The sequence below is a fragment of the Athene noctua genome, chromosome 4 (assembly GCF_965140245.1).
Source record: "Athene noctua chromosome 4, bAthNoc1.hap1.1, whole genome shotgun sequence".
Classification (NCBI taxonomy): domain Eukaryota; kingdom Metazoa; phylum Chordata; class Aves; order Strigiformes; family Strigidae; genus Athene; species Athene noctua.
The window spans coordinates 25991481-26003761 of NC_134040.1; the positions used below are offsets into that span (position 1 = coordinate 25991481).

The 12281-nt window shown below is 39.2% G+C and overlaps 1 protein-coding gene across 5 annotated transcripts in view; it reads left to right on the plus strand.

The window, feature by feature from the left end:
- The window catches only part of KLF3 (KLF transcription factor 3), a 29008-nt gene that overhangs the window by 1155 nt on the left and 15572 nt on the right, over positions 1-12281 (plus strand). For 2 of the 5 annotated variants that reach the window (XM_074904647.1, XM_074904652.1), the window contains exons 2-3: positions 3356-3391; positions 10155-10251. In XM_074904647.1, coding sequence (XP_074760748.1) covers positions 10195-10251 — 57 coding nt within the window. In that variant the 5' untranslated portion in view covers positions 3356-3391; positions 10155-10194. Of the gene's footprint in view, positions 1-3355; positions 3392-7615; positions 7708-10151; positions 10252-12281 lie in introns of all 5 variants that reach the window. The other 3 variants (XM_074904649.1, XM_074904648.1, XM_074904651.1) reach the window with 3 other exon arrangements.

Below are 12281 nucleotides of genomic sequence, written 5' to 3' on the forward strand. Positions count from 1 at the left end.
AACTCACGGTGAAGTGAAGGATGAGACTGGCTCTCAAAAATGTATCCCCCGTGTTGTCGTCTAACCTTAGCACAGCACGGCAGTTAAGTGTGGAGTTAGAAATAACGACGGTAATTAGCTTCCCTTTTCTGGATGCCCTTTGTTGGGGTTTTTTTAAAGCCGGAATGGGAATAGGAATTATTTGCTTTGGATCTTTGTCAGGTGAGTACCTGGCACAGCTTGGGGAGCCCTGGAAAAGGAAGGTTCAGCAGCAGGAGCCCGTGCTGAGAAATCACAGCACCTAACTAGGGGCTGGGAGAAAGACCTGTTTCAGCATAGCTCAAGTGGTCATGCGGGAGTTATATGAAAAAAATACATTAAAGTTGCTTTGTGTACTCCCCTGGTGATTTGGGTACTGTGCCTGCACTGTCTGCTGTGTTTCATTTGCTTCCTCGCCTTTGAAAATTCAGGAGGTGTCACTATTCATGGAGCTGAACTCTGAAGTTTTTATTGTTGGGAAAAGCTGAATTTGGGTGGCTGATAGGAGAGCTCTGAAGACTTGACTTAGTTTAAACTAACATCCATAAATGTTCATTACCTGTATTGAAAACGGAAGACTGTGCAGCTGCTCACTGGTGACTTTTCCGTAGAGTACTTTTAAGATACACTGTACTGATAATAGCATAAGGAGCTGCTTCTTGTATGAGAGGAATTACATCTGGATTTGATAATCCTGCCTGACCTAGAAGAGATTTATTTCAACAACTTTTCCCTTGGATTTTTAAGAATATTTTGACTAGTGCCACAATAGAAAAAACTTAAAAAAAACCTACCAAAATTAAAAAAAAGTGACCTCAGTGCCCTTTTTTATTTTTTCCCAAGCAGGCAAATACTTTTTTTTTTAACCCCTGCACACACTCTTATAGTTGTGTTGTAAACGACAGTGGGGACTGGGGGTAACGGCAGGGGAAAAAAAAAAAAAAAACAACATGGTTTTTCCCTGAGAAACTGCAAGATTTCCTCTAGGTAGCAGAACGGTGAGGGAGTCCTTAGGTACTCTAAGGATCTGACCTAGGCAACACCTGTTTAGCCAAAAGCAAAAGTCTTCAGATAAATGGTGATGTAAATGTGAGATTAGTCAAAGACTATAGAGATAGGAGTTATACAACCAGCAAATTACTTACATTTCCAGATATTCAGTATTAAGACAGTAAGGAACTGATAATATCGGCATAAAAACCTACACCCATGCGTGGCTGAGTAGGTGCCGTACAAGCCAGTTGTCACCTCGTGTGCATTGTTAAAACTCCAGCCATGAAACCCCACGGCAATTAGTATTGTTGCTGTGGTACTTGTCCATGTACTTTGCTATAACATGTTCTCACATTGAGTGATACTCGATGTCCCACCCATGGTATGTAAGTAACTGATGGAAAGTATGTAAGAGAAGAGTGTTTGAAACCACGGTTTTGAAGGAAAACAAATGTTGAAATTACTGTATTGCATTACATCTAGACAAGATGTGCCTTTCTTCTGGCTCATGTTGTCAGCTTATTTAATTTATTCAGCTATTTGGATTCTTCAGAAATAAAGGTATTACATTCACAGAAAATCAGGTCCTGAGATGAAGGCTGAATGCATATGAAACAGGGGTGTAGAAGGCTAAGCGTTTGACAGCTTAGAAAAATATTCTTGGGGACACTGAGTGAAGTTGGCCCTCAGCTGTTGAGCAGTATGGAACAAAAGTAAGACACTGTCCAGGAGCAGCCCCCAGCTTCACAAAACACTCCTGCAATGGTCTGATACCTCTGGCTCTGTCTGCGAAGAAGGTGCTTACTGTCAAGCTGGGCGCAGCCTGTTTGATGTCACTGAGCTGTAGCTCTGTTTAGCTACTGGCATTCTGTAAATACAGTAATAAAACAACTGGTCCTAGGGAAGGTTTCAGCTAATTGTCATGACCTGTGGTGTCTAAAAATCTCCTGCTCCCTTATGTTAAGGGAGCCTGTTTGTAAATAGGGCAGGTCCCCTGCATAAGGACAGTGTTTTTATTCACACCCAATGAACAAACACCTCCACCCACTGTTGTTGTTTTAAAAGACTCCAGCTGCTCATGAATATAGGGTCAGGGAGGGCCGCCTAAATGTTTCTCTGTGCTTTCTCCCCAGCGCAGCCAGCAGAGCTGTTTCCTGTTCTTTGTTTCAAGGCTGGGGTTTGCGTCACACATTCCAAGTGGCATATGTGGTGCTCTTTCCTGTTTCAGGCTGTTTTCTGGCAGATCGGTAGCCTTGTCCAGGCCCCTTGTCACTGCCCCTCAACTCCCAATCCCCACCCAATGAGTTATCATGTCTCTACACACTCACGATTGCTTAAGATGCCTGTGTTATGTCATAATGAGGTTTCCAAGTTAACCTTTAACGCACGCCCTCGACTCCAATATAGTTATGGGGGTGGAGAGCTTCGCTCCCTTCGCTGAAAACTTTTACTCAAGTCTCCAGAAAGTTGTGAGCCAGTTTCTGCCTTCACTTGCTCATCAGCCGATCTGGAATAGATCCATTAAAGCCATGGAGTTACACTGGTGTAAAAAGAGTTTAAGTGAGAAGAGAATCCACATCTGCAGGCACATACTCATATGAGGGTTTTGGCTTCTGCCCCTACCCAACCTGAATGGCCCACCCTAAGCACTTTATATTTCCAGATTTCAAAAAGAAGAGGTGTTTTCTCATTATACAAACTAGAAGATGCACTGTCTTCCAGATGTAAAACAGAAAAGTAGGCACCGTTGGCTAGCTTTTCTTTGGAATAAATAGGTATGGCTGTCCCACATTTCATATTTTTGAAGGTGTAAAAATGAATTTTTTACTCTTTTCATATTTGTCTCCCCCCCCCCCCCCCCATTGCAAGCAGACATAGAGACACATAGAGAGGAAATTCAGAAAGAGAACATAAATCTTTCTGTTGCTTTGGATCTGACCGAAGAAGAGCTAAAGGACCCAAGCCAAAGCTCATTGAAATCAAGAGAAAGACTTGCATTAACTTCAGTGGGCTTTGAATCAGGCCCTGGATGAAAATGCAAGATGGAATGTTTATTCTTGTCTGTTACTTATGGGCCAGAATATGGATGGTTTCTGTACACACAGAAATACTTCCACCTTTTCGTTTTACCCCTTTTTTTATTTCACTAATTTTAAAAGTCTTTTAGTTCTTGCTGTTTCCAGTACTAAAAGTTAGCTGTTTGTGATCATTGCATGTATCTTTTAAAAAGTATCCAAAATACATGCTTTAAACTTCCCCTTTCGGGGTTTAATTGTATGTGAAAAAATAATCTTTACTGAATTACGTGCACATCCTTACATCAACTTGTTTTTTGTCTATTCAGAAATCCAGATAAGAAGTTTTTGGCCACACAGTTTTGGTAAGTTGTTTTTTAATTATTTTAATTTGTTACTCTCAGCTGCATTTACCTAGTTGTTTTTCTGTTAATTTTCAAATACCACAGATGAGTTTATCCATTAGAACCCGATTAAATATCTTAATTCTCGTACTGTTAGTTTGCACAAGATTTCAAACATATTTAATTTTTTTCCCATGACACAGGAATAAGTGCTGCATTTAACTTAATCTAATATTGGAAACCGGTGTATAATAAATGCAGTAAATTTTGTGGTTCACACCTTTTTGTAGCCAGAAGTTCTACAAAATCAGGGACTGAGATTGAAATTATAATAGTTTCATAAACCAACTTTTAAATATTAATTAACACCACTAACAGGAGGTCTTTTAGAGTTCTTTTTATGCTGTCAGCATTGAAGCTTTGTGTTTTCATTCTGAGGCTAGTTGCTTCCAGTCCAGAATATGAAGTTTGGCAGAGCTGGTTTTAGGAGAGATTTAACCCTTCCCTGTTAAGCATTCACTTGATGCCAAGGCTTCCTTTGAGGGTTTTTTAGCTGTAGTTGATACCTCCCAGGGGAAGGAAGTGTAAGTGTAGATCAACCAAATGGAAAGATAAAGCTCTAACAGGTTTTTAATAGTAAACTAAGTCAGAATGGAAAAAAAAACAAACGCATGGTCTGCCTATCATGCAGTCAGTGTGTGTTACCAACAAACTAACTTGATCCATGAAGGCATGACAAACTTTCCACTTTTAAAGAGTCTAAGCTGCTTTGATCACTGTCTCATTTGTACCCACTATGCTATCCAGCTCTTCTCCCTGTTTTTTTTTCCCACTTCTGTAGGTACATAGAAGTTCATCGACATTTGCCCTGTATTCAAATCCTCATTCAAATTAATCATTTAGGCTGTTATTCATAAATTTACACTTCCTTTCTTTAGGATTAGATTTTTTTCCTCTTCCCCATCTTATCAAAAATGTTGAATCTCTGTTTCATGTTTCATGAAATAGCAGAACCCTTTATGTAAGAGTATTTTCTGTCATTCTTCCCTTGTAATAAAAAGGTAGGATTTATATTTCTCCTTTTAAATTGTCTTCAAAATTAACCTCTTAAGAAAGACACAACGAAAAAAACCGAAGTTCAGTTTGGAAGGGAAAGATTATCATACCATTCCACATACTTCACTTGTTTTCAAAAGTCTGATCTTTTATCCTTACTAGACTGTTTCTCCTCCTAAGAAGTAGCTTGAGACAGGAAACCAGACAGCAGTCTGCACTGATAAGGGAGAATATTGTCTAATGGAGGTGGCACAAGAGGTTTTCTTTCTCTCTCCTTTACATTCAGTAAATGTAGAACTGAAGGGCTCCATCTTTCCTTAGTAGAGAAGACATTTTCTTAATGAGCACTGAAAGAACATTTTTGTCCAAAATTTTTACATACAAGACAGGCATTTTCAGGCATGTGGGTTCAAAGAGCCTGCAACAGTATTATTGTAAATTTAATGGAAATACTAATTAGTCTGCTACACAACTGATAAGTTACTATGTCAGAGCAGTTTTAGGTCAAACAAAGTGATGTGAGCAAAGTTACGATGCACAAGTTGTGCAAAAAACCAGATTTTTCAGTCTGCTTGCAGTTCTGAAAGGAGGAAGGTAAAATATTTTCAAGTCAATAAGAAGCAAAAATAGTCTGAAATACTAAATAACAGAATCTCACAGAAATAGTCTTCTTTGTTCTATCAAGTATAACCTTCAGCAGAAAAGTTTTGCCCAGGTACCATTTTATTTTTACATGATATCCTAACTTTTTCAACATCCTAAGTTTTTCAACAGTTACTACCATCCCGGTGGAAGTCCAGTCAATGCATAAGGCTGCCAATCACGGAAACGTTTTCTTGTTGCACTAGTTCTTTGTGATTTTCTCTCTGGTCTGTTCTTCATGGGCTGGCCATTCCAGTCTCTTCCCCCTGCACCCTGTCTGGGCCTTTGCTTCTTCCCCTGCTCTTGCTTGCTTTGACTGAGTCTGACTGCTGTGCTGAGCTGGAGAGTTTCTTTGCCTGCTGCTATTTTGGGGCCCAGTGCAGTTAAGCTCTTACTTCCCATTAAAGTTAATGGAACTCTAGAAACACTTTTTTGCTGACTCAGATCTTGATGAGCAACTGGTACAGTAAGTGCAAACACATCTGTTACTAGCCTTAGAAAACACCTTTTGTACCTTTTCCAGGGAATCCTGCTCTCAGAAACTGTTTTTTCTCTGTTAAACTCTTTCAAGGTTCCACTGAAGAAGAATTCTCACCTAGGTTCAGAACACTACCCCACCCTTTGGATTTCATTAGTGTCAGGGGAAGTTTGACTCAAGGCTCACAGAAGAAATAATAGTTTTGGAGCAACAGCCTAAGTCCCAAAGGGCTTGGACTGAAGATCCTTGCCCACATGGCTTATGTTGGCTGCTGGGTACCAACACTGCTACAAGAGCTACAGTGTCTTTGCAGAGGGCACTCCTGCAGTGCTAATTTAGCAGATATCATTACATAATTCTGTAATTAGATCAACAATAACAATCATACCTTGAAGCTTCTAGACAAAGCTTCACTGTACCACAGGATAGCATTCCTTGTTTCCCCCAGGCACAAATATTGAGAAAGCAAACCCTGTGCATGCTTTCATGTAGGGTGAAGGGAGACAGAATTTATGGTCACCACCCCTCTGTCCGCAACAAGAGTCAGCTCACTGACTGCTCTTCCAGGTACTTAATGAGAGCAAAAGCTCTGTATTAGAGGGAGGCTCTGTAGTTGTTGGATGTGCACAGTTAAAACTGGCCTTCCACCCCACCCTTTCCTTTCATAACAGGTTTGCAGAGTTGATGGACCTTGAAGGTAGATGTAAAGAGCTGCTGGGAGTAGCTGCAGTGCGGTTGCTCTTCTCCAGCTGCTCTGCAGTGCAGATGTGTAATCTGGGTGCATTACTTAACCACTTTTTTCATTGCGTCCAGGGTAAATAATCTGTACAAGTCCCTATTATCAGAATACAAGTTAAGTACCTTTAGGCTTTCATTTACTCTTAATTGTGTTTTTGAAGCAGTAAACCATACCCGTCAGGAAGTTAATATCAAGAAGTCTTCAGTACTGACAAGGAGATGAGCTCTACCAATGATGAACTTCCCTTCTGGAAGGGATATTTCACTGCATATTGGATCATAAGGGCAGAGTTTGTGTTTTTTCTGGCTTGCTGTCTTCACTGGACTTCAGATAGGAAAATACCGAAGGACTTTGCCTGGACTTTACCTTACACCTGTCCTTATTTGCATACAAACCCCAGTTGCTTCATTTGTCTTTCTGAAGTACAGGGTGTGAGCAAAATCTTATCAAAAGCCATGTCCTGTTTGGACAAGTTGGACTGACTTGGCAGAGATCCACAGGGTGGAGTGAATGGGAGGAGGCAAGAAAGTAAAACTGGGTGGCTTGTTAGAAAAAAAAAAAAAAAAAGGGTGGAATGTTTGCCTACTGGATTGTAGTTAATTATTTAGTTTCAGATTACGTGGGCTTTAAATTCTTTTAACCCACATGAAAAAAAACCTTTAATGCAAAATAGTTTATCTAATAATGTGAAAGACAAAGGTCCTTATTTTTTATACACTTAATATGAATACATTGTTGTCTCCTCATTGTTTTTTCCAGGGTACCTCAGGAATGAGAGAGAGTATTTTGATTTTCCAGAAATTAGTTGTGTTTACTAAACAACTTGTGGGCTTTCAAACAAGTACATTATGAAATCAGTGTGTAAAGTAGAACCCAACTGTTTTTTCATTCCTCTGTAATAGAAACAGATAAGACTGTTTACCTTCCCTGTTGCCCCTTCTCAGATGTTTAGCAGAGAGAGATTTTGAGTTAGTGGGCATGATTTCACAAATATACTAGGAAAAACCACTGACTTCTTGCTGGAAGTAACATGCTTTATTTGTGTGTGTGTGTGTGTGCATGCATGTATTTGCTTGTGAATGTGGTCCAAGCAATCAATTTGGAGCATTATTTTTAAAGACAAAGAGAATTGTTGTGCAAGTTTATTTGCAGCCTTAGGAAGGTGTCCTTCTGAGGTAAATTTTAAATGCTAGACCCAAAGCTGGTTTGTATTGACTCTATAGCAGCTCTGTCAGTTTCTACCAAATAAGAATTTGACCCTCTGATCTGGACTGACAGGGCCAAGCGTTATGTATTAATTAATTTTCCTTTCTTTAAAATCGGTTTCTAGTTGCTATCAAGTGGGGAAAAGAAACCTACCACTTAAGGAGTAACATGTGATAACGAAGTGCTCAGTTCCTGCACTGTGATGCAGCAATAAGGGTAACGTTTTCCTCTGGTGTTCTTAGATGACTGTACCTGAGAAAGATTGAGAATTACTTTTCACTTTTACTCAGTGCAGTACATTCTCTTGTGTATGTCAGTCTAATTCCTACACAGTAATTTAGAGCCCTCTCAGGAAATAACTCAAATGTGTAGCATGACATGAGAAATGTGTATCAGGTGTCTTTCATGCACTGTCTTGGAGTAAAAGGTGAAAAGGAGTAACTCTTAAACTGAATAAAATCTAGTTTTAAAACAACAAAAATGACAAAAAGAATAGCCTGGGAGCATGACTGCTTACTCAGAACAAACTATTCTCCTTCTCTTTCTCTTTCATTTTCCACGCTTGCTTTCCTCCTTCCCTTTCCTCCTTCCTTCCCTTTCCTCCTTCCCTTTCCTCCTTCCCTTTCCTCCTTCCCTTTCCTCCTTCCCTTTCCTCCTTCCCTTTCCTCCTTCCCTTTCCTCCTTCCCTTTCCTCCTTCCGTTTCCTCCTTCCGTTTCCTCCTTTTCCTCCTTCCTTCTTTCACGAAAGTACAAATTGGTGTGTCACTTTATCTATGCACATATAAACTAAAAATTGAAAGTTTCTGTAAACCTGAAAGTTCCAAATTCTTTTATGTGAGTCCTGAGAGGCTAAATTTTACTGTGAACATTTTTTAATGTCTGTAACTTTTTTTTTTCTGTTTTCACAGTACATATATATGTGTGGGAACACGTGTGAGTGATGCATAGATACGCACATATATATTTAAAGCATAGATGCATGGATATATTTCGGGGAAGACAGTCTTCTGAAACATTAATCCTGGCTATGTGAAATGTTAAAAACCTGAAAAAAGATAACCATTCAAAGAAATACAGTATAATTAATAACGTTTTCACAAACTACTTAAAGTATTTACAAAATTATAACAACTTTTAGCAAATAGTGCCATCTTACACAACTGCTTCTAAAATAAAGCATGTTAAGGAAATTAGATTGAGCTGCTCTATTTGTTTCACTTTGGTTTGCAATTTGTTTTTGTCAGGACTTTGACTTTTGTAAGAAGAATTGTGAAGAATATATATCCATAAGTCTTTAAAACTTTATTCATATACCTGAGTAATTAATGATAGACTTGTAACAACTCACGACATCTTTGAATTCTTTGGGAGGATTTTTATCTATATATCTATATATTTTTATCTATAAACACAAGTGATAATAAATTGCAAAATTGTTCATTAGTTTGGGCTTATTAGAATTGTTTTAATTTGAGCAGGTACATCTTGACATTTTCATTTAAATTGCTGGGAGAATTTCCGGGCCACAACTACAAATCTGTTGTTGAGCCTTTAGCCTCCTTTTCAGAGTAAAATTGTCTGGATGATATAGTCTGGCTGCATTTGTTTCTTTCCAGTGCCATCTACTGGTCAAAATTAAATTTGTGTAAATTTTTTTTGTCCTCATGTTAGTAGAGGTCGTACCACTTCCAGGCACAGTTGTGAACTGTAGAGCATATTGGTCAGAACTTGTTCCTTCAACATAAGTCATATAATGTATAGCCTCAAGTGATACATAAAAAGCTTGCCTACAGCTAAATGTGATTTGGAACAACTTTCCTTTGCTTCTCTTTGTTTTTACTCTGTACCCTTATGGCTTTGCCCAGAAGACATATCTACTCCTTTCCTTCGCAGCACCTTTCCGAGTTGACCGTGGCAGATGTGTAGTATGATAGTTATGGCATGCTTTATGCTAAATACTTGTATTTCAGGCAGTTTGAGATAAACTAGAATTGGACAAGTAAGGTTGAACACTCTGGAAAAAACTGAAGCTGCACAGAATACAACCAGATTTTTGGAAGTGCTTTTCTTTTGCACCGTTAGCACAAATTGTTATTGAATTGTCAGTAAATCTATTATCTCAGGGAAATAACTGGGTTTTTTACCGTTGAGTTATTACAGCATATTGAATGTACCTCTCACATTAGTCCTGGATTTTCATCTTTCTTTTGTGTTGACTTCAGTATCACTGTATGCAAAATTTCCACTTCTCTATCAGGACTGTTAGAAAAGAGATACCCTCTACAGAATCACTTCACTTACATAAACAAGATTATTCTGAAGTTGTAATGCTGATGAGAAATGCCTAGTCTAAACTGTGATGTGTTTATACACTCACAGCTAATAAAATGACAATTCTGTGATCTCAGTAATGCTCAGATGCACAGTAAAAATTCAACTTAGCTTTCATTAAAATGAGCAGATGCCCTTTGTTTCAATGGCAATTTGGAAAGAATAAACTTAAAATAAGTGAAATATTTAAATGAAGCCTAGTCAAATATTTAAGATCTTATGTTAGAGATAAATAAACACATTAATCTGACAAACTAGTAAGTTCTCTGTGATTCAGAAAGTTGATTAGGGGATTTCTTGCTGCTTTCTAACACCTTGTCTTTCCCCAGCAGGCCAGGACATCAGAGGCATCAGAACAGGTGAATAAAAAAGATGCTAATGTTTGACCCAGTCCCTATCAAGCAAGAAGCCATGGAGCCTGTTTCGGTGGTAAGACTTATAAAATATATTAGCCCTTGTGATGACTCTGTAGTTTTTCCACCTTTAAATTCATACCAAGATTTCTCTAAGCTTTGGACTAGCTTAGGAAGGGCTGTGAAGATATGTTTTGCTCTTTGGGCAATCAAATCCACATTCTAGGAAAACTTTTTCCATAGTTTATGAATTTATTGCCCTTAAATGACCTGCCCCATTACCTCTGCTGGTGGTCCCATCCCCAGAGCAGATGAGAGAACATCCAAGTAGTACTCCTCAGCCATTGCAGTGCAAATATGATCTCTGTAGCTCATGCTGCTCATGGAGGTGGGTTGAAATTAAATTGCCAGGCTTCACAGTGAAGTGGCAAGAGCCTGTGGTTTCTGTTACACCTTTGAACCAAAAGGACAGCTTCTCACTGTCCCTTTTTTTGTTTCTCTCTTGGTCTTGACAACATGTGCCTGGGCTAACTGCACTCTAAACAGCAGAAAATTAATCCTGACCAAAAAAGCAATGACTTTTTGCTGGATAAGCAGGTGCATTACCTTACCATGTGAACAGATGAGAATCAGGAAACCATAGGAGGAATGGGGGAAAAAAGAAGGGGAGACTTTTCCATTGGATTAATTTTCTGTCAGCTTGGTATATAGGGTCATCTCAGAGAACAGTCTGATAAGCAATAGCAACAGGAACATGTAGCTGGAAGGGGCACAATGGGAATTGTGACAGTTTAGGCTGCCAGGGAAATATGGCCTCAGGAAGCAGTTTTATGCATACTTCACCTATCCAGCTGTAGGTTGCTGCTGAAAGGGAAGGTTCAGGCTTTCCTCCTTTCTTTCCAGCTTTGTGTCTCCTTTGCATGACATGAAGCGACTGTGTCGCCACAGAGTGATTTGGATCCTTTGGATCAGCTCACTGAATGGTCAGAATTGCTAACCCTCCAAAAATACTCTTATTTTTATGTTGGATCTGGAAGCTGGTCTGACTCATTCTGTGAAGCTACTCAATACTGGAGCAAGGGGAGATGGGAGGATGAGGGAATGGGACCTCCCCTTTCAGCAGTAGCCTGCAGTAAAGTCAGATTAAGTGTAACATGAAACCACACCCCTAGAAAGGCTGATCAATTAAAAGGGTAAAGTCAGTGTGCATAAATTAAAGTGCATTAAATTCATGCTCCAAATGGCATCTTTCAATGAAAAGTTCGCTTCCTGTTCTATTTAAAATGTAGAGTAATTGTCATCAATTTAAATGCATCTGTAAACAGTCTCATTTCTTCAGTGCTATTAATAACACTTCTTGAGAGTTAAGTTTATATGCATTTTAAAATATTAGTTTGACTTTGATGGCATTTATTTACTTGAGAGCAATGATAGAAAAATAACTGATCTGAGAGTGTAAGTGTGACAAATTCCAATATTTGGGTCAAGAAAGAACCTTAGTATTGGCCAGTCTGTCACTTCAATCACAATTATTGCATAACCTTATTAAGATTAGTGGTGATTATCTACAATTACCTAAGGTAGCTAATGGCGTCCATCAGAGACTGAAAATGGACCACTTTTACAATAAAAGTGTCATTACATGAATAACAGAAAATCTCTATAGAGACACTGTAGGCTGTCTTTTGTACACATCTGGCTTCATCTCCCAAAGAAGGTTCTTCAGTGGCTCGGGATGATGCACACAAGAGACACAGTATCCTGCCCCGGGCAGCCTGTGTGCTTCTGCAAGATTGACAGGGTCAGTCACTCAACAGACTGACTGGGACAGGAGGGACCTGTTTTACCCAGACCAGCAGATGCAGAAAAACTGCAGTGGGAAGAACAAGGGAGCATTTCTGAGCCAAGGGTATTTCAAGACTGTAGTTCCAAATGTTGCTTGTTCTATACCAAGTGCTTCTTGCAGAGGTGTGGCACCCTCCATGCTGCAGTCATTTTAGGTGTTCTTACAGCTCAGTGTCATCATTCTGACCAGCCGTTAGAGAGCATTCAGAGCATTTTACCAAATCTGTATGCTTTCCTTTTTGTTACTGCATAACAACAACA